The sequence below is a fragment of the Phacochoerus africanus genome, chromosome 2 (genome assembly GCF_016906955.1).
Source record: "Phacochoerus africanus isolate WHEZ1 chromosome 2, ROS_Pafr_v1, whole genome shotgun sequence".
In the NCBI taxonomy this organism is placed as follows: Eukaryota; Metazoa; Chordata; class Mammalia; order Artiodactyla; family Suidae; genus Phacochoerus; species Phacochoerus africanus.
In genome coordinates, this window is record NC_062545.1 from 278,262,038 (window position 1) to 278,280,086 (window position 18,049).

At 61.2% G+C, this 18,049-nt stretch overlaps 2 protein-coding genes across 6 annotated transcripts in view; one reads left to right on the forward strand and one right to left on the reverse strand.

Annotated features, from left to right (window-relative positions):
- Window positions 1-2,997: 2,997 nt before the first annotated feature.
- LOC125120961 (uncharacterized) lies at window positions 2,998-10,808 on the forward strand. Its single transcript, XM_047769302.1, has 6 exons — window positions 2,998-3,367; window positions 3,532-3,612; window positions 3,763-3,855; window positions 9,740-9,775; window positions 9,851-10,198; window positions 10,750-10,808. The coding sequence occupies exons 1-6, from the start codon at window positions 2,998-3,000 to the stop codon at window positions 10,806-10,808; spliced, it is 987 nt and encodes a 328-aa protein (XP_047625258.1).
- A 461-nt stretch (window positions 10,809-11,269) lies between these two features.
- Window positions 11,270-18,049, reverse strand: part of CAMSAP1 (calmodulin regulated spectrin associated protein 1) — a 48,515-nt gene continuing 41,735 nt past the window's right edge. For 3 of the 5 annotated variants that reach the window (XM_047768903.1, XM_047768899.1, XM_047768905.1), the window contains 6 exons: window positions 17,369-17,505; window positions 17,070-17,278; window positions 16,784-16,886; window positions 15,286-15,404; window positions 14,577-14,695; window positions 11,270-12,388 (listed from right to left, as the gene is read on the reverse strand). In XM_047768903.1, coding sequence (XP_047624859.1) covers window positions 12,086-12,388; window positions 14,577-14,695; window positions 15,286-15,404; window positions 16,784-16,886; window positions 17,070-17,278; window positions 17,369-17,505 — 990 coding nt within the window. In that variant the 3' untranslated portion in view covers window positions 11,270-12,085. The remainder of the gene's footprint in view (window positions 12,389-14,576; window positions 14,696-15,285; window positions 15,405-16,783; window positions 16,887-17,069; window positions 17,279-17,368; window positions 17,506-18,049) is intronic. The other 2 variants (XM_047768902.1, XM_047768904.1) reach the window with 1 other exon arrangement.

Here is an 18,049-nt window from a genome sequence, read left to right on the forward strand (position 1 = left end):
GCCCTGAGGGAGGAAGGTGGCCCAGGCCAGCCTCTCCTTCTGGAGCCCAGGCCACACAGCCAGCTCCTCCCCCGACCCTGGCAGCCTGGTCCCCCCCCGCCCCCCCCCTCCCCGAGTGTCCACAAGCCCAAAGGCAGCGGGCAGCAGGGGGACAGGAGGGGGCAGCTGGTCCGGGTGGGGAAACCTTGGGGCCCTTAAGGGGGCGACAGGGGTAGGATAGCCTTGGGAGGCTGGGCCAGCAGGTGACCGTCTCCCAGCGTTCTGCCCGCGCGTGTCCCCCTGTGGCACCCGGGCTCCAGCTGCCCGAGGGGAGGAGGCGCCCGCAGGAGCAGAGGTGAAGGCGGCTGTTGCGCTGTGGACGGGGCCCCGCCCGGGAGGCATGCTTCAAGTTGCCCGGCTTGGGTTTGGGGTTCGCGGGCCCAGCGGTGAGGAGTGGGGTCCAGACGAGGCGCTCACACCCGTGGCTGTGATAACGGAGCGTCCAGCAAGGGCCGGAGACCCGAATCGGGGGCCGGCACGGCCTTGAACGGGCGAGTGGAGCCAGGTCCTCGGTGTTCTGCCAGGTTTCTGAACACACGCAGTTAGAGACCCTCTAGTCTTGCTCATTCCTATAGAAAACCGGTAAGACGGCGAGGCCAGCGAAGGTCCGGTGGTCCAGCTGGTGAAGTGGGCAGGGCCTGGGCGCCCGGGCACTCACGGTGGGTAGAGGGAGGTTGCGGAAGGAGCCCTGCTCTGCAGAACAAGCCCCCGTATCTCAAAAGAAGCGCACCTGCTCCCTGGGAGACGCAAGGGGATGGCATCATGTCAAACGCTCGTTGAAACCAGAGAAGGCCAAGTTCCTGGGTGGCACAGTGGTTTCAGGGCCCAGCGCTGTCACTGCTGCGGCCCGGGCTCAAACCCTGGCCGGGGGGCTTCCACCTGCCGCGGGTGTGGCCGAAAAACCCGGTCAGAGACGGCAGGAAAGGAAGAGAGAAACGAGGTGTGAACAGCACGGCCAGGAGCAGGTGGAGCTACCCCGCCGCCGCTGCCTGCCGGAGGAGAGCCCTTGGGGGTGGAGGGGGAAGCCCAGCCCCAGGAGGACACTGGCCGTCCTGCCCCCACCCCGCACGCGGTCGGGCTCCCACCTGAGAGGCGGGGCTCCACAGCGAGGCCTCCGTTCAGCCGCCGCGGAACCCGAGGCCAGCACCCCCTCGACATTCCTGAAACCTCGTCTTAACGCCGGCCCGCACCCGACAGTCTCAAAGGTGCCCCTTTCCTTTGCGAGACTTGAGTTCGGGGGTGGACGTCTCAGTGAAGCCACAGCGTTTTCCTTGGAGGCTGGCGAGCTTCCCTCGGGCTGAGCCCGGCTGCATCCAGGGCAGGAGACCCCCGAGGGCTGGCGTCTGGGGTCCAACAGCTGTGCAGGTGGCACGCATGAGGTCTGCGGTCCAGCCCCTCCTCCCCAGCTGGGAGGGTGAGGAGGGGGCTCAGCCTGGGCCGCGAAGGGCAGGGGCAGGCCCCCCGGGGGCAGCCGGCTGGCCAGAGCCACCTTAGCCCCCAGTGACGTCAGCAGGAGCTCGAGGGCCCAGCAAGGTGGTCTCGGGGACTCAGGGTCGCCCAGCGCAGAAGCGCCAGCCGGGAGCGTCCGTGGTGGGGCTGGGCCACTCCCTGCAGCATGTCCCACCTCGCCCTGGTCACAGAGCGCTGAGTGGCCATCAGGTCCTCCGTGCCCGGGGCACCCTGCCTGGGCACCTCTGGGTAGCCTCAAGGACACCTGCTGAGGGGGGCACACTGCACGGCCCCCCTTACCACCCGGGGGGCCCATACCCTCTGCAGCCCTTCCTCGGGGGTGGGGGGCGGGAACTTTTGACCCCCCCACTCGGGCATGTCACTGCAGGCTTCCCCACCCCCGTCAGGGACGTGACTGCGCCTGCAGGCAGGCCAGGTCCCAGCAGGCTGGCGCCCCTCCCCACCCGTGGCCAGGCCAGTTTCTCTCCGTGGTCCTGGACTCAGGCCCCTCCCAGGAAGGTGCCAGGCAACAGACCACCCTCCAGGGAGGTCCTGGGCTCACGCCCTGCCCTCTTTTCGGCCACAGGGCAGCCTGGGGGCGGGGGGGGGGGGCGGGCAGCCAGGAGGTTCAGGGGCAAGGGTTTCCAGTGGGGGTGGGGGCAGTGCGGGGTGCCCACGTCCTCCCGAGGCCCTCATCTAAGCCCCCTGCCGGGGGCCGGCTGCAGAGTCCTGGCCACCCCAGGGCTGTGCCCTCCCTTAGTGACTTGCGCAGAGCGCAGTGTCTCACTCTCAAGCGGAGACGTGTCTACCCGCGGCCCCCGGGCGGCCAGGTAGGGGCTGCAGGCGGTACCTCTGCTGCCCCCCAGGCCCGAGTTCCATCCTTTAGGAGACTCGTGGGGGGGCAGATGTGGTTTTGGTAGAAAAAGCACCTTAAGCCAGGACTACTCCACACCAGCGCCAGTCACCTCGAGAGAGACCACCAGCCCCTTGTCTGGCTGGGACCCCTGTTAGCTCTGAGGGTCCCCAAAGGTCTTCAGGGAACTTGGCCTCCAGCAGGGGTCTCGAAGCCACGAGCACCAGGGCTCCAGGGTCTCTCCTGGTTGCACTGAGGATGGCTCACTGGTGCCACCTGCCCGCTGCCCTATAGCATCCTGGGGACTGGGTCACAGCCCTTCCTCCAGCCCACCTTGGGCCCTGGCAGCTCAGGGGTCCGAGAGGAGGGGCCACAGGGAGCTCGTCGCCGCCTTCAGCTGGGGAGACACCCCAGTGACAGGTTCCCGGCTGCCCTGCTGCACTGGTGGGCTCGGGGGTCACCCCGGGAGAACCCCTCCCCCAGGGCCCCCCCAAGAGGTGCTGAGCCTGAGTCCTCGGTGCTGAGGTGGACAGGGGCTGCCGTCCACACGGAGGCTCGTGGCCCTGCTCACCCGCTGGGGCCTCGGAGCCCCTCACCAAGCCCGGCCACGGCGACAGCAGGCACCACGTTCAGGGCTCCTCGTCCCGGGTTCCCACATGCAAGCCCGGAACCAGCTGATGCGGTGGCCCGCAGAGCCCTCGGGGGGCCCCCCTGCAGCCGGCGCGAGGGGTCGGCCCCCGGTTCTCTGGAAGCGCGGGCGGAGTCTCAGCCCCGGGAGGCCCGCTGGGCCGGGGCCGCTGCCCTCGGCTCCTGTGACCGGCCTGCCCGCTGAGTCCCGCCGCAGCCGGTCGAGAGTGGGGCCTGCGGGCTGGTCCCTCCCTGGGGCTGTTCCAGGAGGCGGCTCGCGTCTCTGCAGACAAGGATGCTCGGGCTCCCCTTTCCCTCCCGCTCGGCGCCCGGCCTCCTCGTCTCATTACAAGGGCCGGCCGCGCGCAGGACAGCCTCGGCTGCCGGCGGGGACCGCAGGCAAGGCGGCCGGTGCCATCAGAGCTCGAGGGTTCTAACCGCGACACTCATCCACTCATCGGGAGGAGCACGTGCCCGCATCAGCCCCTCGTTCTGCACGTGGCTTGCCTCTCACGCACGCGAAACACCCTAGACCCACACGTGACTCTTTACTCCTGTTTAAGCGCCGCCGCCGCCGCCGCCGCCGCCGCCGCCGGAGGGGGTCGTCTTCGTCTGGGTCCATCTGAACACTTTCTCCCGGGTTGGTGCCGTTCTGATTCTCTGCTCTTGCGCCGTTGGGCCGGTGTCTTCGCCCACCGGCTGTGCTTCCTTCTCCACCTCGTGACATCAGTTGTGTCCCTTTGAATGTCTGCCTTCCGCCTGCACGGCTGGGGGCTCCCGTCATTCCCTCCCAGGAGCCTTCCCGGCTCACCTGGACAACCAGCTCCAGCTTCCAGGAGGCCCGCGGAGCTCCATCCGCAGCCCCAACCCCCTCTGCCGGGGGCCAAGCACGGTCGCAGCTCTGGGGACCAGGACACGCCAGCCTTGGGCTCGCTGCTCTGCACAGCGCAGCAACGGTCACCGCGGAAGTGGCGCCGGGGAAGGGGGTGTGCTCCCAAAGGTCCCCGGGCTCGCGGGGTACCCGCACAGACAAACACGGCCCCCCACCTCCCACGAGCCCCAAAGACGGGCTGCACGTGCGCAGAGGCCTGCACATGAAAGGCCCAAGGAAGAGGGCTTTAGACACTGACTTTATAAAAATACCTGGGAGGAGAGCCCATCGTGGCGCAGAGGCTTAAAAATCGGACTGCAGTGGCTCAGTGGGTTAAAGGATCTGGTGTTGCCACCTTGTAGGACGCAGCTGTTGCTCAGTTGTGATCCCTGGCCCAGGAACGTCCAAATGCCACGGGTGAGGCCACTGAAAAAGAACCCTTTGTAACCTCATGGTAAAGAAAGATTTCTTAAGTTCTCGTTAGAACCTGGATCACTGAGCCAGACGATTCCTCAGAACTTCTGCTTGTCACAACACCAAAGAGAGTATGAATGGATATTTCTATTATATTTTGTGTATTAATTACCTTAAAAAAAAATCTTATCTTGGAGTTCCCGTCGCGGCGCAGTGGTTAACGAATCCAACGAGGAACCATGAGGTTGCGGGTTCGGTCCCTGCCCTCGCTCAGTGGGTGAAGGATCCGGCGTTGCCGTGAGCTGTGCTGTAGGTCGCAGATGCGGCTCGGATCCCGCGTTGCTGTGGCTCTGGCGTAGGCCAGCGGCTACAGCTCCGATTGGACCCCTAGCCTGGGAACCTCCATGTGCCGTGGGAGCGGCCCAAGAGAAAAGGCAAAAAGACAAACAAACAAACGAAACCTTATATAAATTAATTAGGAAAAGACAGGTGACTTAGCCGGAAAAGAGGCAAAAACTTTGAGACAAAAACTTTGAGAAAATCGGAAGAGCGGGAGCTGCCGTCGTGGCGCAGCGGGAACGCATCCAACGAGGAACCGTGAGGTCGCAGCTTCGGTCCCTGGCATTGCTCAGTGGGTTAAGGATCCGGCGTTGCCATGAGCTGTGGTGTACGTCGCAGACGTGGCTTGGATCCCTGCATTGCTGTGGCTGGGTGTAGGCTGAGAGCTGCAGCTCTCATTCGACCCCTAGGCTGGGAACTTTCATATGTCACAGGTGTAGCCCTAAAGAGAAAAAAAGCAAAAGCGAAAAAAAAAAAAAATTTATGATAAAAACTCTCACCGAAGTGGGTATAGAGGGAACATTCCTGAACACAATCAAAGCCATTTATGACAAACCCACAGCAAATATAATCCTCAATGGGGAAAAACTGAAAGCCTTCTCACTCAAATCTGGAACAAGACAGGGATGCCCACTCTCACCACTGCTCTTCAACATAGTTTTGGAAGTCCTAGCCACAGCAATTAGACAAACACAAGAAATAAAAGGCATCCATATAGGAAGAGAAGAGATCAAACTGTCACTGTATGCAGATGACATGATACTATACATAGAAAACCCTAAGGACTCAACCCCAAAACTACTTGAACTGATTAACAAATTCAGCAAAGTAGCAGGATATAAGATTAACATTCAGAAGTCAGTTGCATTTCTATATACCAGCAATGAAACATTAGAAAAGGAATACAAAAATACGATACGTTTTAAAATTGCACCTCACAAAATCAAATACCTGGGAATACACCTGACCAAGGAGGCAAAGGACCTATATGCCGAGAACTATAATAAAATTTTAATCAAAGAAATCAAAGATGATGTAAAGAAATGGAAAGATATTCCATGCTCCTGGGTTGGAAAAATTAATATTGTAAAAATGGCCATACTGCCCAAAGCAATCTACAGATTCAATGCAATCCCTATCAAATTACCCAGGACATGTTTCACAGAACTAGAACAAACCATCCAAAAATTTATATGGAACCACAAAACACCCGGAATCGCCAAAGCAATCCTGAGAAACAAAAACCAAGCAGGAGGCATAACTCTCCCAGACTTCAGGCAATCTCACAAAGCCACAGTCACCAAGACAGTGTGGTACTGGTACCAAAACAGACATACCGACCAATGGAACAGAACAGAGAACCCGGAAATAAACCCAGATACCTACAGTCAATTAATCTTCGACAAAGGAGGCAAGAACATAAAATGGGAAAAAGACAGTCTATTTAGCAAGAATTGCTGGGAAACCTGGACAGCTGCATGCAAACCAATAAAACTGGAACACACCCTCACACCATGCACGAAAATAAACTCAAAACGGCCGAAAGCCTGAAATATGAGACATCATCAAACTCCTGGGAGAGAACACGGGCAAAACACTCTCTGACATCAGCCTTATGAATAACTTCTCAGGTCAGTCTCCCGAGGCAACAGAAATAAAAGCAAAAACAAACCAGTGGGACCTCATCAAACTGACAAGCTTCTGCACAGCGAAGGAAACCAAAAAGAAAAGCTGCAGAATGGGAGAAAACAGTTTCAAACGATGCAACGGACAAGGGCCTAATCTCTAGAATATACAAGCAACTTATACACCTCAACAGCAAAAAAGCCAACGACCCAATGGAAAAATGGGCCAGGGACCTGAGCAGACATTTCTCCAAGGAAGATATACGGACGGCCAAAGAGCACATGAAAACATGCTCAACGTCCCTGATTATTAGAGAAATGCAAATCAAAACTACCATGAGGTACCACCTCACACCAGTCAGAATGGCCGTCATTCATGAGTCCCCAAATAACAAGTGCTGGAGGGGGTGTGGAGAAAAGGGGACCCTCATGCACTGGTGGTGGGAATGGAAGCTGGTACAACCACTATGGAGAACAGAATAGAGGAACCTTAGAAAACTATACATAGAACTACCGTATGACCCAGCAATCCCACTCCTGGGCATACATCTGGACAACAATGTCCTGGAAAAAGACACGTGCGCCCGCATGTTCATCGCAGCTCTATTCACAACAGCCAAGACATGGAAACAACCCAAATGTCCATCGACAGATGATTGGATTCGGAAGATGTGGTATATATACACAATGGAATACTACTCAGCCATAAAAAAGAACGACATAATGCCATTTGCAGCAACATGGATGGAACTAGAGACTCTCATACTGAGTGAAGTGAGTCAGAAAGAGAAAGACAAATACCAAATGATATCACTCAAGTCTGGTATCTAATATCCAGCACAAATGAACCTTTCCACAGCAACGAAAGTCGTGGACTTGGAGAACAGACTTGTGGTTCCCCAGGGGGAGAGGGAAGGAGTGAGAGGGACTGGCAGCTTGGGGTTAATGGGTGTAAACTATTGCTCTTGGAATGGATTTACAATGAGATCCTGCTGTGTCGCACTGAGAACCATGTCTAGATACTTACAACGGAGCATGACAATGGGAGAAAAAATTACGTATACATGTGTGCGTATCTGAGTCCCCATGCTCTACAGTGGGGCAAAAAAAAAGTGTGTTGGGGGAAATAATGATAAAAAATAAATTAAAAAAAAAACACAAAACAATAACAGACGAACAGCTGGAAACAAACTCCTCTCCGGGGAGCTGCCCAACCCCGACGAGGGTCCTATCCAAATACCAAGAGTAGCAGCAAAAAACCTGCCGGGACTTGGCATATACGCGGCTCCCATGATAAGATCTTTTTTTTTGTTCACCGCCTTTTTGGCCATCCCACATCACACATACAGTTTCCTGGCCAGGGATGAGATCTGAGAAGCACTTGTGACCCACGCCGCAGCTGCGGCAACACCAGGTCCTTGACCTGCTCTGCCAGCCAGGATTGGACCTGCGCCCCAGCGCTCCAGGGCCGCGGCCGTCCTGTGGCACCACAGCGGGCACTCCTGAATCTGGACTGGACAATTTCTGAAATGTCTATGAATCGGTAGGAAGAAGCAGGCAGTTAGTTAAAGCAGCCCAGCGGAGAGTGGGCAGAGGAGGTGACCAGGAATCCCCCAGAAAGGAAGCACGGCCTGCTCTGCAGACGCCTGGAGGGCGCCTCACTCTCAGGGGCGGGGGCAGTCGTGTCACCCCAGGGCACCCGCCTGAGCTGCAGACAGACAGCGGCCGCGGCAGGGGCACCTGTCGACCAGCTCTGACACCCCAGGGCTCGTGGGCTGTCCCGTGCCGGGTGGGCAGAGGGCACCGTCTCCTCGCACAGCCTCCCCCCCACCTCCCCGAGCTTCCTGGTTCTGGGGTGTCCTCCCCCACCCGCAGCACAGCTGAGCGCCTCTGAGATCTGAGCGTCTCTATTTCTCGGTGACACAGGGTAGGAGTCATCCTACACTTAACATCTCAGTTCCCGGTGGCGCAGCACGTTAAGGATTCGGCGTGGTGGCTGCTGTGGCGTGGGTTCGACCCCTGGCCCAGGAACGTTCATGTGATGCGGGCATGGCCAAAACAAAACCCACCTCACATCTGAGACCAGCCAAGACGAGGCTCCGTGAGGACACGGTGTGTGGCGGGACGGCTGTCCAGGCCCAGGGACACGGGCTCACATCCCACGCCCTGTGGCAGTGTGGGTGACGACCCCCGCCCCGGGGCACGGGCACCAGAGAGCGGCCTTCCGTTTCCCTTGTGCGCTTCTCAACCGTTTCCCGCATCCGACACTTTCACAGAACAAGCCGTCACGGTGGCTTCCAACACCACGTCTCTTTAGGACGCACCTGCAGCATCTGGAGGGTCCCAGGCGAGGGGTCGAATTGCAGCTGCAGCTGCCGGTCTACACCACAGCCACAGCAACGCCGGATCCTTACCCCACTGAGTGAGGCCAGGGATCGAACCTGCGTCCTCACAGATGCTCGTCAGGGCCATTTCCACTGAGGCACGATGGGAACACGCAGGTCACTTTTTAAATAAACAAAAGGAACATAAAAAGCAGTTGTCTAGGAGTTCCTGTCGAGGCTCAGCAGTTAACCCAGGTAGGATCCATGAGGACGTGGGTTCGATCCCTGGCCTCACTCAGTGGGTTAAGGATCCGGCGTTGACCTGAGTTGTGGTGTAGACCGCAGACACGGCTCGGATCCCGCATTGCTGTGGCTGTGGTGGAGGCCGGCGGCTGTAGCTCTGCTTGGACCCCTGGCCTGGGAGCCCCCCTAGCCTGGGAGCCTCCACAGGCCGCGGGAGCAGCCCTGAAGAGCAAAAAAAAGAAAAGCAGCAGTTGTCTAGAAAGCAGGGCTTGTTTGCCCGTGTGACCCATTTCCAGTCCAGGGGAAGGGAAGGGGCTGCAAGTAGGAAGCACGACCCAGCGTCTCCTGGAGGGCGGTGGCGTTGGGCCGAGCGGGCTTGACACCCCAGCACCGCAGGTGGGCCCGGGCGACAACCTCTGTTCCCACCAAGCAAAGGGACCCTGGACCCTGGGCAAAGGGACCACTGTCTCCAGGTGCAGACAACCAGTCGCCAGATGGGTCACGTGAAGCCGGGACTCCAAGGCCAAGTTTGTTAGCCTCTGACCTTCCTAATTATGCTTGCAGAGGCTTCGCGTCCATGGAAAACGCGGGTTCTAAGCTGTGGCTCTTTCTTTGCAACGGAAGTACCTCAATTCCCACCGTCTTCTCCGGGAACGGCTCTCACAACGGGCCCCTGGCCGAGCCTCGGGCAGCTCCGGCCGCCACTTGCCCTCCATTTGCTGCCCGTTGGCCCTGCCCGCTTTTAGACACCCCACTTGCAACTGTAACTTCTTAGTCCAGAAGAGAAGGCGGTGACGAGCGGGGGTCCCCCGCCCCGCCCGGGTGAGCACAGAAAGAGGGAGGGGGCCGGAGGGGCCGAGCTTCTTACGGGGCAGGTCCCGCCCTCGGAGACCTCCCCCGCCCACGACAGGGAAGCGCAGGCTGTGTCCCCACCCCCACCCCACCCCCCCCGCAGAGCCCCCAGGTCTCAGGGTCACCCCCGCCTCAGGAGGTAAGGCGGTGTCCGTTACCAAAGGCGTCCACGTTCATCTCAGGGGAAATCCTATCTCAGCTGCTTCCCCCTGAGATACGCGCCGCGGCGCCAAGGACGCGCAGCCCACCCCGAGCGGGCGCTGCCCCCGTTGTGCTCTTCTCCCGGCCTGGCCCGACGGCCCCGAGGCCCGACGGGCGCCCGCGCTGCAGGTGGCGGTCAGCCCGAGCCCCCAGGTCACCCCCAAGGCCCCGCGCACGCACCGCGCCACGTGCGCCACGTGCGCGGCTGGCGAGCGAGCACGTTCGTCGCGGGGAGGCCCCGGCAGCCACGGAGCTCGCCGCCGCCGCCGCCGCCGCCGCCGCCAACACGCGGGCGCCCGGGAGCGGCGCGGTCCAGGCCCTGCAGGGCTCCGCGGGCCGACCGGCCGTCTCGAGAAGGAGGGTGTGACTTCCCAACGGAAAGGATGCCGGTTAACACAAGGATGCTGGTTTAACTAAGTGTGCTGGTTAACAAAAGGACGCTGGTCAACCAAAAGTGTGCTGGTTAACTCAAAGGAAGCTGGCTAACTAGAAGCACGCTGGGCAACTCAAATGAAGCTGGTTATAACGCAAAGACACATGGAGTCTCCTCAGCAGGCTGGGGAGACTGGCCAACAAAACGAGCCGGGACAACCTCACACACGTGACCATAAAGGGAAATTAGTTAATTTATTACATTTCAGTGTCTTCTTAAAATAAATATAGTCATATAATATCAAACGTACAGGGGGAAGCAAAGCACACGCGTGGACAGCATGGGAAGGGGGAGCCCCAGGGCCGGTGAACACGCAGCGGGAGGAGCCGCACAGCCGCCCACCGCCCGCGGAGGCAGGGCTGCCGGACGCAGGGCCCCGCTCCGGCCAAGATCGCCGAGGGGCCAGGGCGGGGCAGGGGGTGGGGGGCCCCCGCGCCCCGAGGGCCTCTGCACCCTGTGCCCTCCGTCCTCGCGTGCAGGTGCGCTCCCCTTTTCACCTAAACCACCGACAGTCTTCCGGTCTGACTTCTCCTATTGATCCTTCCGTTTTTTTCCCCGCGGTTTGAGAAAGATTCAAGTAACACTCCCCAAAAAGCATGTGCAAAACTAACATAAGCGACTCCAGAACCTTCCGGCGGTCGGAGCAGCCGGTCGGGTGCACAGGTGTCGGTAGAGACCAGGTGGGGACCCACCTGCCCCAGGGACCGTCTGGTCCAGGGAGGCACCGGTGACCGCTGGGACCAGCGCGGAGAGAACCCAGGACAGCCTGCTTCCTTGGGGGACAGTTCCGAGAGGCTGCAAATCACCACTGAATTGGTTTGAATTAAGCGACGAAACAAGACCCGCAAGCTGGGCTGAGACCCGCACGCCCCTCTGAGGGCGCGCTGCTCTTCCACAGCGAGAATCGGGCCGGGACAGTGATGAAAACACTACGAGAGAACCGTCAGCTTAAGTGCATCACCTTTTAAGAGAAACATGCTCAGAGTGAAAAATACTCTCTACTTTACCAAAATCTGTCTTTATTAAAGTGAACACCTCGTTGGAGCGCTGTGCCCAAAACGTCACGAGGCCGCCACCTGCTCGACGTGCCTGAGCTCAACGAGGCCAGGGCCGGCGAGCGTAGCATCCGCGTCCTCACGGCCGCGGGGCGGCAAGGGCGCGCCGTACGTGTAAACGGTACTTAGCAGAAGACAGACTTGGCAGATTTCAGTGCTTTTAGTGAACCGGTATTTTCGGTAAACTTTTTCTGAGCAGCAAGGAACAAGAATTCTTCTTCAGAAACCTTGGAACTGGATATAAACATTGGCAGTAGACACAATCAATCAACCAATACAAGTTCCCAAATGAAAAAGGTCCCGTACGAATCTCTCTCTCAGAGGCGTTCAAACACCCGCCCTGAGACCGACTCTCCGTCCCCAACTCACGAGATCACAGCTGGCCAGCAAGAGGGGTGGCAGGTCATGTGCAAAGGGGGGCAGGCGAGAGACGAGAAAGAAAAGCAACTCGCTTGTAATCTACACGCAAGGAGAACTTCAAGTAAAAGGAGCCGCCGCTGGAGCTCCTGCACCCGCGTCCCTCCTCCTCCGGGAGCCCCCCCGAGCGCAGTGACCAGGGCGGCCACGAGCCACGGGATACGGAGCCGGCTCCTCGCTCCGGCTCCACTGCCACCCTGCGTGCGGGGAGCTGAGGGAGGGTTGCCTCGGGTCCAGAAGCCTCTCTGAAAAAGGTCTGTGATTCTGCACACTTCGTACCCAAAAGGATGAAAATAATAAATATCGATCGGCCGGCACGTCCTCGCTCCTGCCCGCACCGGGGTCATTTGCGAGTCTGGGTCTTCTTTGGCACCGCGGGCCGCTTGGGCTGCCACAAGTGGCTGTGGATGGTGAGTGCGTCCACACTGACGGACATGGTTTTGGCCGGGATCAGGTTGAACTGTTTCCGGTCGGAGCTGTACTTGTACAGCTTGTCGATCATCTTCTTGGTGATGCTCTTTGGCCCCGTGCCCGTCAGTTTGTAGATTTCCTCAGTGTCGGGATAGTAGCAGTAAAGTGCCCTGAACTGGCAGCCAGCGTCGCGAAACAGTATGATGTAGTGATTGGCGTCACACTTCTCCAGCTCCTGCGAGGAAGGGGTGAGGGATGGGACGGAGCGTGAGTGTCTCGGCCGCCCAGGCCTGCCCCAGGGGCCTGCAGACAGCTAACCACCCCCCGCCCCCCGCCCCCCGCCCGCCAGGCGGGCTCTTTGCCAGGACACCCTCCTCCCTTCCGACTGCAAAATTCCAAGTTATCCGTTCACCGGAGCATCATCCACCACTGAGGAGTCACTTAGGAAGAAGTCACGCCGCCAAGGGAAAAGAGGCTTTTAAGATTAAGTGAAAAATCATGGAGTTCCCGTCGTGGCGCAGTGGTTAATGAATCCGACTAGGAACCATGCGGTTGCGGGTTCGGTCCCTGCCCTTGCTCAGTGGGTTAAGGATCCAGCGTTGCCGTGAGCTGTGGTGCGGGTCGCAGACGGGGCTCGGATCCCGCGTTGCTGTGGCTCTGGCGTAGGCTGGCAGCTACAGCTCCGATTTGACCCCTAGCCTGGGAACCTCCATATGCCGCGGGAGCGGCCCAAGAAATAGCAAAAAGACAAAAAAAAAAACATTAGGTGAAAAATCAGTCACGTGACGAGATGCTCCACATCACTGGCCACCGGGGAAACGCAGCTGCAGACCACATCGGGGCGGCGGCCACAGCCACAGCCACCGGGCTAGACGCAGGCAGGCAAGAGCAGGTGTGGGTGAGGGTGTGAAGAAGCCGCAGGCGCGGGGAGGCGCGGGCGCTACGGCCGCTGTGGAAATCGGGCGCGGCAGCTGCTCGGAGGGTTAGTTACCCTGCGGCCCAGCAATCCTCCGAGTCGTGCTCTGGAGAGAAACCACAGCAGGCTTCGCGTCGAGCCTGCACACCCATGTCCACAGCAGCGTCCTTCGGGACAGGCGGCAAGTCGCAACAACCCAGACGTCCACCCACAGGCGGACAGGTGAACGCTGCCCAGACGTGCAAGGCAAAGTCGCCCCGTCGTAAAGGGAACAAGGCACCAACACGCGCTCATTACCCCACCGTGAGCCCTGGCGGCAGCGCGGCAAGTGTTGGGCTACATGGCTACTGTACCTAAACACGACCAGGACGAGAGGCAAGGCGGGACCCCGGGCCAGGCCCTCTGGCCTCCCCATTCGGCCCCTTGGCCCGGCCCCGCCCCCGCCTCACTCAATGCAAAGACCAGTCCCTTTAGCCCACAGAGGCCTGGTCCCCAGGAGCAGCCCTGCGGCCTCCACCCTCCAACTCCCAGATTCCAGCCTAAACTGGAGAATCCGGCCCCTCCTTGTGCCTGTGCCTGCCCCCACAGATCTGCAGGGCAGCCCCCAGCTCCAGGCCTCTGAGCAAACAAGACTGCCCAATGAGACCCGCTGACCAGCCTACCGCCCCCTGCAGGCGCCCCTTTCACTCTCGCCAGATGGCCTGTCCCTGCCTCAGGACGGCTGCGGCCACGGCTGGCCACCATCTGCCTTTGTGGACTTGGCTCTTTGAGGACTGAGCCATGCCCTCCGGTCCGTGTGTGGCTGTCCGCTGGGATGTCACGGCCGAGCAGACCACGGCGGCCAAGCTGGCATGACCTGTGTGACCCTGAGGGGGCCGCCTTGCACCCAGGTCGTTCGCTCTCTGACCAACCCAGGGGCTGGAGCAGCACAACGACACGTAACAAGGAGGGGCGCCCGGCCCCCGTGCGGCCACCCCGAGCCTGACCTTCAGTCAGCCCACAGGCACGCAGCCCGAAGCCGGACCCTCGACCACCAACTGCCTTCCAACCTTCTAGGTGCTGGCGCTGCCCTGTTCACCATTCATGACCGAGGCCTGGCAGTCCTGCTACAGCAGAGGGGGCACAGTCCACTTAACAGGACACAAACCACCAGCACTCGACCCCAAACTTCCACTGCGCCAGCAGCCCCAACGCCGAGCTGGCCGGAGTCCCTCCTACAAAGCCCTCCCACCTCCTCCACCCACAGCCAACCTGCCCTCAGCCACCAAGCCAGGCCTGCTGGCGCTCCGCCCTGCAGAGAAACCCCACCCGCCCCCCACTGCCCGCCCCGGATAGCCCCACTCGTCTGCATCCTGCTTCCACGGAGCTGCCCTACTGCAAAGGCCCAGGAGCCTGGGCTGCGTAAGCAGAGGGGCCCGTGTGCTCACAGGCACGTGGGAGAACGAGACCCGCGGCCAGAAGCACGCTTCCTCTCCGTGAATGCTCGCGTTAACAATCTGATACTTGCCTCTAGTATTGAATTCTTGTGGGGTTCATTCACTTTTCCAGCCAGACAGCAATGGGAGATGGCATTATGAATAATCGGTTTGTTTGATTTGCTGCTGGGCTCCTTAAAGAGCTTGGGACCTACGAAAACCAGGCCAACATTTGCAAAATTAACATTTACGGCACAGACACGCGCACAAAAAGAAAGCCAATGATTTCGCAGAACCAAGCAACGGGTAGGCCGAGTTAGCGAGGTTCACGGTGTTCTGAAAGTGGGAAGTATGTGCGGCCCAGCGACTAGAGTCCATGAGGACGCAGGTCCGATCCCTGGCCCCGCTCAGTGGGTTAAGGGTCTGGCTTTGCTGCAAACTGTGGCGTAGGCCTCAGCTGCAGCTCCGATTCGGCCCTGGCCCGAGAACCTCCATGTGCTGTGGGTGTGGACATACAGAGAAAAGAAAACTTAAAAAAAATGAAAATGAGAAGTAAAAGCACCTCAAATACATGAGAGAATCCTGTTATAGATTTTAAATAAACGAAGGAAAAGGTTCACATGCTAAGACACTGCCTTGCTTTTCTAATTTCAGCTCCTTTGACGTGAAAAAGATAAAAGCAGGAAACAGTAAGGTCTCCAAGGGGGACGTTCCAGAGCACCCAGGAGACCCTCCTGAGCCCTGGGGCAGTGCAGACTCCAGGCCCATCCCCCGGGACCCGCGGTGGCCGCAGGCCGTCACCTGTGTACTCGGCCACCGAGGCGAGGGAGGAGGCCGCGGACGCCGTCTCCCAGTCTCTGTCCGTGCTCCTGCTGGGGTTGCGGCTCAAGATGGGCAAGGCTTCCAGTGACTCAACTCTGCTAAGAAAAAGGGACAGAGGGGAAACTGGGATGGTGGCAGGCACACCCCTCGCCCACAGCTGGCGCTGGCTTGGGGGACCCCCCCCCAAAATGGGCCACGCTGCAGGATCCGCAGAGTAGGGCCGCCGGCCATGGAGGGAGGCACGGCATCGGTAGGGGAGAGAGGCCGGCCTGCCCCCATCCCAGGGACCGTGATGACAAACTCGGCGAGACACAAAACCCCGGCCCCTCGGGCACCACCGGGTGGCGGAGGCGCACAGCCTGGAGGGGAGGGACCCCGTCAGGGAGGGTCACCCCACGCAATCCCAATGGGACAGGACGACGGACTCAGCCCTGCTGCCTGGGGGACCGAGGGTCCAGCCTGCGCTGTCTGGGCTGCTGCCAACCTAGGCACAGGACCCCCAGGAAAGAAGAAGGGCGCAGCGGGCCAAGCCCAAGCCCCGGGGCACAGTGCCTCTGGTCCCTGGCAGCCAGCGCCGCGTCCCTGCAGGGCAGACTCCGCTGAGCACAGCAGACCCAACAGCAGTGAGACGGGTACTCGCCTGAGAGGCAGGTGCGGTCCAAGTTTGAACCCAACCCAGGTAACTGGCCACCTGAACAAAACCGCAGACGGAGCCCAGAGCCGAGGAGGCGTCCTCCACGGAGCCCGGGTGACAAGAAACTACCGGACACGCGAGGTGGAGGACAACGTCCCTCGGCCACGGGACACACCACGCATGGTAAAGGACAGGCAGGGACCCTGCCGAGGGGAGGCGGCGGCGAGGCAGGGGGTCGGCGGGCGGGCGCTCAGGCCCATCAACAGGGTCCCGACACCAAGCGCCTCCCGACGAGCCTTCGATCACAAGGGGTCCGCGGTCGAGGTGACACGTGGCAGGGGCCCCAGGAAGACCCAGCCTCCTCTCCGGGCTCCCTGCAAGACGCACGGCCCTGACCTAAGCGTGGGGAAGCCCAACAGGGGGGAGGCGACGGCCTACCCGGCCTGGACGCAGCCCAGGAGCCAAGGCCCAGGGAACAGCGCAGGCTGAGGACCTGCCCCGCAGGGAGGAGACCCGGTGAGGAAGAGGGCCCTGGGCCCCCGCGGACACGCTCAGACAGCTGGCCGCAAGGCAGGCGGAAGGGGACCCGACGGGAGGGCTGGTGGGACCATGGCGGCGCGGAGCAACGTCCCCGCCGGGAGAAGGCGGGCCCGCGGTGCAAGGATGAAGAGCGAGACGCCGCCGCCGCACCCCCGACAGCTCCGCCGAGAGCGCAGGGGGCGCTGGGCGGGCCGGGACGGGGACAACGAAGAGACGGACTGAACCCAGGAAGTGGCTGCGCTGCTCTGGACGACAGCGACGGCCCGTGGCCCACAGCCCCGCCCGCCGGAGGGGCCTGCTCACCGCTGGGAAGGCGTGCCCCCCGAGTGGACGCTCTCGGGCTCCGTGGTGGTGGCCGAGGCCAAGGACAGGCTGGAGCCCGACTGGGCCCGGCTCAGGTTGTCGGCTGCCAGAGACCAGAGACGAGAAACGCTCGTGAGACGTCCGTGCGGCCTCGCCGGGCCCGGCGCTGGGGGACCTCCCTGCGGCCACACCTCTCACGGCCCGGCCACGAGCGCTCGGCCCTGACTCTCCCTTCGGCCCCACCCCCCCCAGCTTGGGGGGGCACCCGGCAGGCCGAGGTGCTCACGGGTGGAGGCGCTCTTGGGTCCGGAGTCGCCGCTCGGCTCCTCGCGATGGACGGACTTGGGCCGCGGCTTCTTGGGCCTGGCCTTGGGCTTCCCCAGGCCCTGCTCCTCCAGGATCTGCTGCTGCTTCCGGCGCAGGTACTCCTGCTTGATGAGCTCACGCCGCGCCTTCTCCTCCTCCTTGCGGATCCGGTCCTCCTCCGCTTTGCGCCTGGCGGGAGGAGCGGCCGGCCGGCCGTCAGCCCCGCGCACCCGCGGGCGGCGAGGGCATCAGGGGCCCGCGCGTGCCGCGACCACCTACCGGGCCTCGTCTCTCTTGAGCTCGACCTCCGCCTCCAGCTGCTGCCTCCGCACGCGGGCCTCCTCCGCCTTGCGCTGCTGCTTCAGGAGGAAGGCCGCCCGCTTCTTGGCCAGCTCGTCGTCCGCTTTTTGCTCGTCCTGCAAGGCAGAGCCACCTAGAGCCGGCGGGCCCCACCCTGGCAGCACCCGCAGCGGGTCCCATCGCACCGCGAGACAGCGCCAGCGGGGCCCGGGCACGTCTCCCTCTTCTTCACGGACACGGAAACACGAGCAGAAGGACACGCCGGCCAAAGCCCCGGGAGCCTGCGGACACGGAGCTCCACCTGCCCCACGAACCACGCGGGCAACGGGCGCTGACGCTGGATGGCCACTCGCCTGCTGAGGGTCCCCTGCAGACACCCGGCCGCGTCCCCTGGAAGGCAGGCCCGCCGGCGCTGCGCTGTGCCGGCCGCCTCCCGGGCAGCCAGGATGACAAAGAGGCACAGGCGCTGCTCCCTCCCCCAGAGAACAATGACCAGGCGCGCACGAACAGACACGGGCGTCTCCCCAAGTTTCTAGCCCGCGCAGGCCCCGCGACAGGGCTCAGCAAACCCTGGCCCAGAGGCTCCACGTGGCCATCGCCTGCTCTGGGGGCCTGCAAGCGAGGAGGCGGCTCTTTCACCCTGGGTGGCGGCAAGACCGT

Bases quoted from the DNA above. Each gene is read 5' to 3' on its own strand.
- LOC125120961 (XM_047769302.1), top strand. From the start codon at position 2,998: ATGCAAGCCCGGAACCAGCTGATGCGGTGGCCCGCAGAGCCCTCGGGG. The intron at 3,613-3,762 runs GTGCCGTTCTGA...ATTCCCTCCCAG, and splicing joins GAACACTTTCTCCCGGGTTG to GAGCCTTCCCGGCTCACCTG. The intron at 3,856-9,739 runs GCACGGTCGCAG...CCCCCCCCGCAG, and splicing joins CCCCCTCTGCCGGGGGCCAA to AGCCCCCAGGTCTCAGGGTC.